At 34.2% G+C, this 12,979-nt stretch overlaps 1 protein-coding gene across 1 annotated transcript in view; it reads right to left on the bottom strand.

Annotated features, from left to right (window-relative positions):
- The window catches only part of Cdkl5 (cyclin dependent kinase like 5), a 166,983-nt gene that overhangs the window by 107,892 nt on the left and 46,112 nt on the right, over positions 1-12,979 (bottom strand). Inside the window, exon 2 of the mRNA XM_047535091.1 lies at positions 2,053-2,282. Coding sequence (XP_047391047.1) covers positions 2,053-2,116 — 64 coding nt within the window. The 5' untranslated portion in view covers positions 2,117-2,282. The remainder of the gene's footprint in view (positions 1-2,052; positions 2,283-12,979) is intronic.

The following is a 12,979-nucleotide window of genomic DNA, read 5'->3' as shown; positions in this document are numbered from 1 at the left end:
GGATTCAAGTTTGAGGCCAGCCTCAGCAATACAGCAAGATCCTGTCTAAAAATAAAAAATTTAAAAAAGGACTGGAGATGTGGCAATGTGGTTAAGTGCCCCTGCATTCAATCCCCAGTTAAAAAAAAAAGTTACATATGATAACAGCTTCAAAGAAACATCAAAAACATTGGCATTAGCAGACAGGAAAAACCCGTATGCAACTATGAGAAGAGAACTTCCAACAGAGGCTAGGGGACCTAAAATCTCTCTCACTTTGATGGAGATGGATGAAACTTATTATCAGAGTTAAGAAATCAATCAGGAGAATGAAATTAACTCCATAATCACCTGGCATCATCCAAATCCTCACTCAACTGCCCATACCAGGTACTCTGTAAGGTGGAAATGTGCTCACTAGGCTACAAGAGTAGTTTGACAGATTTTTATAAACTTCAAATATAGGTATTTCTCAGCAAACCCCCCCCCAAAATCTGAAGTCATTTACAAAGAAAAAATATGTACAGCAACTAAGGTTCTGATTATAACAAGTTAACACATTCTAACTGAAATAACAGTCTGACAATTTTTGGTTAATCTGAGCTAATACCTGGGAAGATTATTGCCTATGGGTTATGATCCAGAAAAACTTAGGCCCAGAATGGAGAACATTCCAATCTTGTTACACCCTCTGTGCTGACCTTCTCCAGTCAGCGGCTTGATTGCCTAATCTGTCAGTGTAATACCCTTGAATAATAAAATTTTAAAAGATAGCTGTCATAAAACAGTATGAGACTGAAAATGAATTTTATTTATATGATTAATACCAACAAAGAAATGGAAAATAAATTGACTAGTGAAGAACCCATTTTTTTGTTTTCAACTTCAGACCTTGAAATATGTATCTAATGATTAGATTCTAATTTGTTTACTTGAAAAGGATTTACCAAGTTAATATTAAAATCTTAAATAGCTTTGTGTTCACATAACTTTTTAAAACTTCTTTTGAAATCCATTTTATTTGAAAAATCTGAAATATGAAATTTCTGTAACATTTGCTTTAAAGATATAAATGCTAAGAAACTATAATTATAATCACTTATCTCCTTAGAGCAAAATCATTTATCAAAATTTCCATAAAGTTATCTCTAAGTCAAGAGCAAGAATTACTAAGCAGGAAAAAAAAATCAGGAAGAAATGATGATTTTTCTAGGAGTGAATTTATGAAAAATGAATTATCAAACTTTGTCAAATACCATTGGTTACCATTGGTATTAATACCATTGGTTAGAAGCATTATTTTATGTTCTACTAGGAAAGAAAAAGTATTACTAAATAAACCATGATGTACTACTGATTATAGAAAACATCCTGATTTCAGAGATATTAAAATATGACCAAATGTGGTTTGTCATTCTCAAAGAAACAGAAGTTATTCATTTATTTACTGTGTATTAAATAAAGTCCAACATTTACAAAACATTTTGTTATTCAAAATAAACAGTTGATATAAAAATAAAATGCTACTATAAATACACCTACACACAGGAAATCGATTGCTAATGAAAAGAATGAAGTGAAAATAGTCTTAAATTCTTGATTTATTAAACTTTAGAAGGTTTTAAAATGTTATTGACTTTCTTTTTTTTTGGTACCAGAGATTAAACCCAGGGGCACTTAACCACTGAGCCACATCCCCAGGGATTTTTTTTTTTTTTTTACTTTTAATTTTGAGACATGATCTCACTAAGTTGCCTGGGGTCTCACTAAGTTGCTGAGGCTGGCTCTGAACTTGCAATCCTTCTGCCTCTGCATCCTGAGATGCGGGAATTACAGGTGTGTGCCACCACACCCAGTGTTATTATCTTTCAATTGGAGAGTAAGACTCAAATCATTTAAGAGTAATTTTATTTTTAATATTTTACTCTTAGATGTATATCTGAATTGATAGATGTTGAATTAACAGGATCTGGTTGAATTAACAGGATATTTACAAAAATTTGTAAAATTTTTGATGGTAGACATAATTATACATTAATCAAAAATTCAAGGAATGCAAAAATTTCAACTTACCTTCACCTACAACCCCAAGGATCTCAAATTTATTCATCACATTACCAATGTTAGGAATCTTCATGAAGACAAACTCCTCTTTTGATGTAAGCCACAGAACATGGCACCACAAAAGAAATTTCTAAGAAAGTTATGCAGAGTAGAGGAAACAATGTCCAAAGGAAAAAATTCTCAATGGTTGGCAGGAATTTTCACATATTTGTTCTAATAATGAAGAATTAAATGAGTTCCTGAAAGAACAAACACAATGGAAAATTATTAGTTTTATGTTGTAGTACTCTACTAATCTATCGTACCTTTAAGTACATAACATGGTTTTTTAAAAACCATGTTAATGTTTCATAATGCTAAACAAAGAAGAAAGAATAGAAGAGAGAAGAACCCAAAATGGAATCAACCTCAAGTTATTTGAATGAATAACATAACCATATTAAAGGGGACCAGGGAAAAAGAATTAACCCCAAGTAAATTTTAAAAACAGTACCTACTGTCCTCAAACTGAAACACAAAGAAAAATATATAAATTTTGTATTCCACCACTTAAATATTTGTTTTTAGTATAGTGACATGAAACTTTTTTATCAGTGTCCTGGGATTGAGTAAATGAGTAAATACATTGTAAACAATGAGATCTTGGTTTTTTACTCTCATGTAAGGGAGCTATGAATATGAAAAGGGAAAGGCACAGAGTTGAAGTTAATGGTATAAGTTCACTTTGGGTTTTTTCCCCCCGCTGCTTCCTTAAGCTCAGCTTTTTTTTTTTTTTTTTTTTTTTGTGGTGCTGGGGATCGAACCCAGGACCTTGTGCTTGCAAGGCAAGCACTCTACCAACTGAGCTATCTCCCCAGTCCCAAGCTCAGCTTTTAATACCTAAAGCTGTAGGGGAATGGCTCCAACAGACTGCCTTCAGTCATCATCTGCAACATGGGCTCTTCCTAGAGGCTTGAGACCTTTAGACTCAAACTGAAAAGCTCTCCTAGGTCTCTGATCCACTAGCCCAGATTTTGGACTTGGACTTGCTAACCCCCATAACTAGGTATAAGCCAAATAATTATAATAAATTACTTCACCACACATATTCTAGAAAGAGATATATTTGTATATATACATATATATGTATGTGTATGTGTGTGTGTGTATGTGTGTGTGTGTATATACACACGTATAAATATATGTATAAATACACATGTATATTCATACACACATATTCAAGTTATGGACTTATGTAAGAAGGAAGTTATGGACCTAACTAATATATTCCATGGATTCCATGTCTCTGAAAAACCCTAATACAGTCAATAACTTTTTTTTTCACGAACAGAAAAAATTGAAGTATCTAGAGCTATAACTGTAAATGCCTATATACTCACATACACATATATTCCTTAGCCCTGTCTCCTGAGAGGGTCTAGAAGCAACAACACCCCAAAAACCATGAGCACAGTCAGTGCTCCAATAAAAGGACCCACAGTTCCTTGGAGAAATGGCTGAATCCAAGGCAAGAGCAAGAAAAGTACAATATGATCCTAGGATATATTTTTGTGGTGCCAGAAAGTAAGGAAATGCTAAAGAATGATGATGGCATATCAAATAGACACAGGAGTCTGATTAAAATGACTCCCACTGGCCAAATGGGTAATATTTGAGCAGTGAAATAAAGATATTAAGATTATAATTCAGAGAAAAAAATGCACAAGTCCTTAATTGACATAAAGAAATAAATGGGGGAGGAGGGAAAGTTCTTTATCCCAAATAATAAAAGGAGTTGATAGAATTAGAAAATCACCATTTGGCAATCACTCTAGTAATAATTATTTCAGGCAAGTAGCACCAATATGCGCTAAAACTAGTAGTTGAAAGTTTGATGGAAAACAGGGTATTATCTAGTCTCAAAGTATCTCCCCACAAGATGCCTATTAATTAAAAAGGGAAAAAATAGTAATTTCATAGTGAAGAATCCTACCAGACACAAAGTTATCATCATCAGTAAAGGAACAAACCAGCATTATATGCCTCCTGATACAATACATCACACCACCACTTCTGTGGCATTTTTACATTTTTTTTAACAATTATTTTTTACAAATATTTTTACATTTCTGCAAGAAATGTAAAATCACAAGAAACAGACAAGCCTAAGCCAAGAAACATTCTACTAAATAACTGTCCTCTATTCTTTTAAAATGTTAACTATTTGTTCTCTATCAAAGATTAAAATTCATGAAAAATAAATATAATGAATGATCCTGGATTAGATTCTAGATTTATAACAAAAAGTTATTTTTGTTATAAAAGACAAATGACAAAATCTAAATGTCTACACATTAGATAACAGTATTGTATCAGTGATAATTTTCTGTGGCTACAGAAAACAATGCTCTTGTTCTTAAGAAATAGCACCAAAGCTTTTAGAAAAAATGGAACATCATATTTGCAACTTAAACCATTTGGAAAAAAATGGTTTAAGTGCGGATGGGATAAGAGAGAAAAAATATTCAGTATAATAAAATGATAAAAATAGAGCAAATACAATAAACTGTTAACATTTGGAGAATGTGAGCCAAGGCCATAAGAAATGAAATTGTGCTATTTTTGTAATTTTTCTCTAACTCAAATATTTTCAAAATATTTTCAAAAACCTATCCTACTTTTATTTTTTAAAAAAGTGGTACCAACACAAAATATTAGTTTAAAAGGCAGAAATAAATCTAAACATTTTCTTTGCTACCTATGAAATTTGAAACTTTTTAGAAGTAAGAGTACCTCATGTGGTGTGGACAAGCATTGACAAGAAGTATCTATCCTTTCATACAGGGATGTGAGCATGTGAACTGGAACAAGCTTTCAAAAGAACAATATGTCCATAATTAAATTACTTTAAAATGTTCATATCCTGAGAAAGGCATCTGACAAAAATCTGCAACAAATACTCTTAAATGTGAAATATTAGTCTCTCTAAAAATTAAAAACATGACAAAGAGTTCTATTAGTACTTAATAACATTATTAAACATCTTGGTGGGTCCAGCCACTCCCAGATAAAAACAAATAAGTAAAATATAGAGGATTGGAAAAAGGGATTCAGAGCAAAATTTGCTGATATTATTGTCTACGTGGAAAGTTCAAAGGAATTTCTAAACAAATTATTGAAAGTATAAATGTTTAGCAAGGTAGCTGAACATAAGCTTAATATATAAGTATCAATTTGTAAATATCAGAAAAAAGAGAAAATGTAACTTTTAAAAATCACATTTACAATAACAACAAAAAGATATTCAAAACCTATATATATAACTTTTTTCAAAGGCATTGAATAAAATCTAAATAAATCAAATTATTCAAATTTTAAAGCTAGGATGATTCAGTACTAAAGTTCTTAATTCTTTCCACAGTGATCCATACAGTCAATGCAATTCTAATCAAAACCCCAATAGGTGTTTCTTAGAAGTAAAACGAGCTGATTAAAAAATACATACAGAAAAGCAGAGTATACGCAACACCTTTTTCCTATAAGGAGAAAACAGTAAGATGAAAAAGAAAAGGAAGAAAGCTTGACTTTGACAGTAGGATCCGGAAGGATAAGGCCCTTATATATTCTCTAGACTATACTGAGGATTATAACAGAAAAATTAAGAAAAAACAGGAAATTAAGACAGGTGATTTGGGCATCAAGGTTGACAAATTAGTAAGTTGAACAAATGTGTGAGCCCAGAATAAACCATACTTTAATATCCCTATACAGCTTCTTACAATCTTGCCAGAAGTCACAGTAACTTTCTATGATAAGTCAGATCATGTTACTTCTCACTCAAAACCCTCTAAAGGCCTCCTACATTATTAAGAGTCGAAGTCAAAGTTCACCTAAGCCACAGGACTTGCTCTCCCTTCCTCTGTTATCTCCTACTAGTCTCTCCCTTGGCACCCTCCGCCCCAACCACGCTGACCTTCTTTGCCTATGCTTATTTCAGAAAATGTAACTTTAGTTCTGTGGAATCACAAGTTTTTAAAAGATTTCTGTGATATTTAGAGAAAATGTTACACTTTGAGAAGAAGTAAGTATTTATTCTATTCATTCATTAAACAAATAATGCCTGTCTTCCACGATTCAGGGAATGAGTATGAGAGATAGGTATAACAGTGGTGAACGATATAGGAAGGCCCTTGCCCTCATGGAACTTAACACTCTACTGGGGAAGAAAAAAGAATACAAGATTATTAGCAGATACTGATATGTGTTATGAAAAGAAGGAAAAATGATTGATTACTTGGACAAGGAGGGCTTCTATAAAAAGGTGACCTTTGAAAACACAATGACAAGAAGGAACCAGCCATATAAAGATCCATATCAGGGGCTGGGGTTGGAGCTCAGTGGTAGAGTACTTGCCTAGTACGTGTGAGGCACTGGGTTCCATCCTCAGGTGCGTATCAGTCATATCACAGGTTTAAAAAGCTCAGGGTGCTTCTGAGGAATCATTCTTTCATTTTCTATGGCTGGTTTGGAAAACACTCTGAAAATATTTAAATATTCTATTCTTTGCCAATAATGGTATGACTCATTTCAAAAGAAATGAGATAAAAATTAAATCATTCCCACTAAGACCCAGCACCCAAAAAGTTCTGTATATAAGTATATATAGAGAATATGTGGTTCATCTAGTCTCTGTGGCAATCAAAACAACAGAGTAAAAGAAACTGGGAATCAAAATTTGAATGTGAGTGAATACATAACATAGGTGTTAAGATCGCTCTTTTAACTACCAGTATTCATTTTATGCCAAATTGGATTTAGCTGCAATTTTATATGAATAACACTGATTAATCTTTAAAAGAAAAAAAAAGAATAGTATAAAAACTGAGACACTTTAGCTTCTGGTAATAGCGAATTATGTAACTTGGATAAAATGTCCCTTTGAGGACAAATACAAATGCTAGAGAAAACACTTAAAAGCTCCAAACACAAGATTGTGAAGATTTACCTGGCTAGAATCAAGGCAAAAGAATAGAAGTCAGAAAGGTAATCCAAATCACCCCAAACTGTTTTGTCCCTTTTGATATTTGAAGATAAAAGAGAGAGAGAGAGAGAGAGAGAGAGAGAGAGAGAGAGAGAGAGAGAGAGAAACAGGGTTGCTCTTGAAAACCTTACAGATCCAGGAGTACAAATATCAAAGCCAAGAGTGCTTCAAAAGGAGAAAGTGCGATAAACCATCACACATTTGAAGCAGAAACCCCAAAGAGCTACACTCCCAGAACAGGGGAAAAGCAAAATCAGACCTTGGACAGACCTGAGTTGTAGCTTTAAGTCATCTGGGTGACCTCGATAAAACCTCTGAATTAAGGTGGTTCCACATTCAGATTGGAAGAGCCACCAGTGGTCTGGGTAAAGCAAAAGGGAAAAAAAAAAAAACAATTCTCTGTAGGAAGATGACATCAGTCTAAGCCTCATGATATTGATATAGATAATTTCTCATTTACAGTGTGCAGTACATAATCAGAGATGGCCAGATAAACAAGGCGAGATACCACAAATAAGAACCAAGAGAGTAGCCAGGTGTGGTGGTGCATGCCTGTAATCTCAGAGGTTCAGGAGGCTGAGGCAGGGGGGATCACAGAGTCCAAAGCTAGCCTCAGCAATAGCGAGGTGCTAAGCAACTCAGTGAGACCCCTTCTCGAAATAAAATACAAAGTTCGGGCTGGGGATATAGCTCAGTAGCTCAGTCGGTAGAGTGCTTGCCTTGCAAGCACAAGGCCCTGGGTTTGATCCCCAGCACCGCACAAAAAAACAAAAAAATAAAAAATAAATAAATAAAATACAAAATAGGGCTGGGGATGTGGCTCAGTGGTTGAGTTCCCCTGAGTTCAAACCCCATCCCACCCCACTCCACCCCAAAAAGCAATAGAAACAACTGAAACAGGAAATAACTCAGACTTATAATATTAGAATGATCAAGAAGACTATAAAACTATAAGGTTAAAGTAATAAAAATCAAGGGTTGAGCATTTTGACAGAACTGAAAGGTTAAAAAAGTGAAAGACAAAACTGGAAAAATAAATTAGAACACTAGAAAGACTAACACAAAAAGAATTCACTGAAAGAGAAAAGTATATGCATACAGAAAATTTTGAACACATTTTTAAAACTTCACCAAATGAACCATGAATGATAGAAAAGAACTGCAGAATACCTTTTTTTCCCCAAGCACATACATATCATTTTAAAAAACTGATCACATGCTAGGCCATAATGCAATTCAAAACAAATTACAAGGACTGACGTCAGAGGATGTTCTCTCACCACAACTAAAATACATAAGGAATCAATCACAATAGAAATAATTAGAAAATACTCATACATTTGGAAATAAAAGCATCCCCAAAATAATCCATTAGTGAGTCAAGGAAGAAATCATAATAGAAATTTTAAAATAACAAAATGTTAAAGCAAGACTTAGGGAAGAAATTGAGAATCTCATATGTCAGAAAATATAAAAAACTGAAAGGAAATGAACTATGTATCAATCTTAAGAGGTTAAAAAACAATCACAAAACAAACCCAATGAGAAACTTACAAAAGAAATTATTCACAGCAGAAATTTGTGAAATAGAAAACAGACAATAGAGATCAAAAAAGCAGAGTTGGATCTTGAAAATCAACATTGAAACTCATCAAGAAAACAAGTGAGAAGTGAGTCTACCTGACAGGGTGATCTCGGCCTCATGTTATCCTGAGCAGAGAACCCAGTTACACCAGGCTGAGTTTCTGACCCAGAGAACTGTGACCAATATATGGCTGACATTTTAAGTGGCTAAGCTTGTTGTGATAACTTGTTACACAAGAGAAAACAAATACAACAGCATTGTGTTGTTTCTATACAGTTTTATATATAGATAGATAGATAGATAGATATAGACATAGATAAATAGAAATAGATACAGATATTTATTTTTTTTAGTTGGAGGTAGATACAATACCTTTGTTTTATTTTTATGTGGTGCTGAGGATCAACCCCAGTGCCTCCCACGTTCTAGGTGAACATTCCACCACTGAGTCACAACCCCAGTCCCACATACAGTTTTAAAATAGGAAAAACTTAACTACAAGCATAAGTAGGCATGTTTAAGTGGGAAATCAATAAAAAAGTGATGAACGAAATGTTTGTTATAAAAACAATATTAATTCTCTCTGGGGGGGTTAAGATTGAGAAGAAATATATAGAAGGGTTTTCTGGGACACTAATTCTATTTCTTGACTTCTGGTTTAATAGATTCACTTATAATTATTCATTAGAATATATATTTATGTTTAATGTATTTCTATGCTATATTCTACAATAAAACAAGTTTTTAAGAACTCATAATAATTCTGATTAATGACATCATATATAAAAAATTTCTTGGTCATTCATAGGGAGGCAAAAGATAATTTTTATCAAAGATAAGCATTGCAACATTACATTTAAAAAAAGTTTAACTGAATTCACTCTAAGGCTAAGATCCCACATAATATACTGTCTAGAGTAGGGTATCACAACCACAAAACCAGAAACTCCCAGTGACAGATAACCTGGGTAGTGAGAACTATCCTAAAACTACACTAGATAAGGAGTTGATGAGGGAACTGGGTCCGGCCTAAATGAAAGATGACTGACATCCAAATGTCTGTTTGAAATGTTTGTGAAAAAGAGGGAGTAGAGCAGGTGACTGATTTCAGGAGGCAAAATGAAGAATAGCGATACAAGTGAAAAGAAGACAGATTTCAGTTCAGTAGTGAATGGACAATGATGAGCCATCCACGGTTATTCATTCATGCTCACATCTGTCCTATTTGTCAGATGTCTACGATGGGCCAGCCACTACTGTGCAGACTTCAGAATACTGGGTGAACAGTACAGGCCCAACTCCTACAGAGAGCTGACAATAAACAAACATGGTAATTTTGGGCAGTCATAAGTATTATAAAGAAAATAAAAGTCTTATGAAAGAGAGTGATGACAGTAAGAGGGGTAGATCCTTTAGGTGGGTGATCTGAGAATGGCCTGTGGAGGCAGTATTTCAGAGAAATCCACTTCATGTAAAAAAGCAAGCCACCTGCACAGGGCTTTGAGAAGAGTATTCAAGGCAATACAAAGAGTCTTAGCTTGGTAACTGGAGGGAATAGAGAAGGTATATACATCTGAAGCAGACAGGGAGGAAATGAGCAGGAGGCAGGAAGGGGTGGCTGTAAACAGTTTGTCCCTGATAGAAAAGAGTCTTGTACTGAACTAGATGTCCTCTAGGTACCTTCCAAAGTAAAGATTTTGGATTACTAACCATTTATAAGCAAATAACTGAACCCATTTTAAAGTGGATTTGTCTCTCACTAAGAAATACATCTAGAATTAAGCAATCTTGTCTTTGCATTAGCAAGTAAGCAGGTACCTACAAGAACTGACAAAAAGGTAAGGCTTATAATTTATTTCAAAATTATTAGTGTTGAATTTAAGAGCTGCCGGGGCCTTGAAAGTTTCCTTTGTTGTTGAAATTATAATCTTCTTCTGAACGGGTCTTTTCTTCTTCCCAAAGAGAGTACAAAATCAGTTGAATCATGAGTTTTGTTTTTGTTCCTGGCATTGTTTTCACACATACAAATGAGAGAACCATTTTGTCACTGAAAATTGCACATGAATAAATTTGGTACATGACTAAATTTCTGTTATAATAAGAGAGTTCAAATGGTTTGAAAGCATCTTAAAACTCAGATCCATGTAAGGAAGGAAACCATTTCTACAGAAAGCACAGTCTTGTAAAAAAAAAAAAATCCTAATTAATCTCTCTCTTGCAGAGACTTCTCCATGCTGAATACAAGCAAGGAGATAATGTACTACTATTAGCCTTTTCTGGATGAAACCATGTGATCCATAATTAATATATTCTTCATTTTGCTTAATTTTCCCAATAGTGGAGAGTAATTTATCAATCCATCCTCTGTAAATTCAGCTCTTATTATTAAATCAAAACAGATACTTGACGATCAGGAGTTCCATACAATTTATAGCATAAAAATTTCAAACTACCAAACATGTATCTTGCCTGGACCTTTAGAATCTTTCTACAAGGGAGTAAAATCCAGTACCAATTTGATACTCCTTTTCCCAGTACTGCCAATCCTCCTAAACTCCCAGACCTTCCTAAGAATCTAAGGACCTTGGGGTTTAGACTGGGGGGAAAAAATGGTTAAAATGGGAAAAAAGAAATTCAGAGTTCATACTAACACAGTTAAAAAGGTTTTGAAGGGCACCTCCATGAAAATGTACAGATCAGCTTTAACATGGTTACCATGGGGTAACATATTCTGAATTCTAAATAACTAAATTTAAAATGAACTTACAAAAGTTGGGGACTGCCTAGATTTTGCTCTATTGAAGTTAATCAGAAAATATGGTCTGTTATTATCCTCGACTCCAAGAAAAATAACCTTTAGATGATAAAGGATGGAAGGAACTGAAATCCAAGACTGTTGAAGAATACCTACAGGCTTTAAGTGAATTGAAGACTACCAACCTGGATAAATTTCAAAATTTAAGATTTTCAATATAATGGCTGAAACTTAGTAGTCTTGGGAAAGTGACAGAAAAAAGATGAGAACAAAGACTGGCCAAGAGCAAATGCAGTCTTTTTTTTTTTTTTTTTTTTTCTGGTAAAGATAAAAACAGTATATTCTATAAATTCAACACTACAAAATTTATAATTATCAAACCACTCAATAAATATGTCTTAAAAGCTAATCATATGCTATCTATGTCTATCTATGATAGACTCTGGGGAGATAATAGTAAAGGGAAATAGACAAGATTCCTTAACTCAGGGAGTTTAATCAAAGAACTGCAAAATAAATATAAAATAACAAATACTAGTACTATGAAAGAGATATAAGGTGCCAGGAGAGCTTGTGACAGGGAGTTTCCATCTAATTAGTAAAGGTTGTCTCTTCCAGAGAAAGTGATAAGTGACTTGGGATCTGTAGGATAATCAGACATAAACTTATGGAGGAAGAAGAATGCCCCAAGAGAGAATGATTTACACAAAAGCCCTAAGTTAGGAGGGAACACAGCAGAAAAAAGAGATTCAAAAGGTGGTGGGGATAGGGCTATGGGGTGGTGAACAACCTAGCACAAGATGAGGCTGGAGAAATAGCAAGTTGAGCTATTTTAAGTAATATAATCTGTATCATGGAACGTAAGGAGCCACTGGAAGGTTCAGAACAAGAATGGAAGGGGTAGGTTCAGGGGTGGTATGACAATTAGATGATTCATGTTTTGAAAAGAACATATAAGCTACAGAGTAGAGAATGGCTAAGTGCCTGGAACGGGTGATGTCACTTTGGGGACCGAATAGCTAGGAAGCAATCCCAGTCACCCAGATAAGGGCAGGACAGACTAAATTGGTGGACATGAAGAGATACGGACAGGTTCAGGAAATTGTGGTGGGGAATCAATATCACAGGGGATGGGTTAAAGATCAGGAGAGAGGGAAAGAGAAATTAGAGGTAACTTCTTGGTTTTGGTTTGGGCTATGAGAAGGGAAATGAGAGTTGCTGTTTCTTGATGTGAGGAAGACTAGAAAAGGAGCAGATTAAGAGAAGAGAGGAATTCCAGGATTTTAGTTTAGCCATGTTCCATTGAGTTTAGATAGCCACAAAAGTGGAAAAAGCAAAAATCAAAGGGAAAATAGAAATGAAAAACTGAGGAAAAGAATCTGCAACTTACATCACAGAGCTAATATCCTAATAAATAAAAATTTCCTATTGTTCAATGGGGGTGGGGGGCAGAAAACCAATTTTAAAAATGGGCAAAGTGATATGTAAAATAGTTCACAGAAAAGGAAACACCAATGGCTCCTAAACATATAAAAAGTTACTCAATTTTACATATAATAAAAACTGAAGATTAAAA

This window comes from Sciurus carolinensis, chromosome X, assembly GCF_902686445.1.
Source record: "Sciurus carolinensis chromosome X, mSciCar1.2, whole genome shotgun sequence".
Lineage (NCBI taxonomy): Eukaryota > Metazoa > Chordata > Mammalia > Rodentia > Sciuridae > Sciurus > Sciurus carolinensis.
This window is presented reverse-complemented; position numbering and strand designations above follow the sequence as displayed.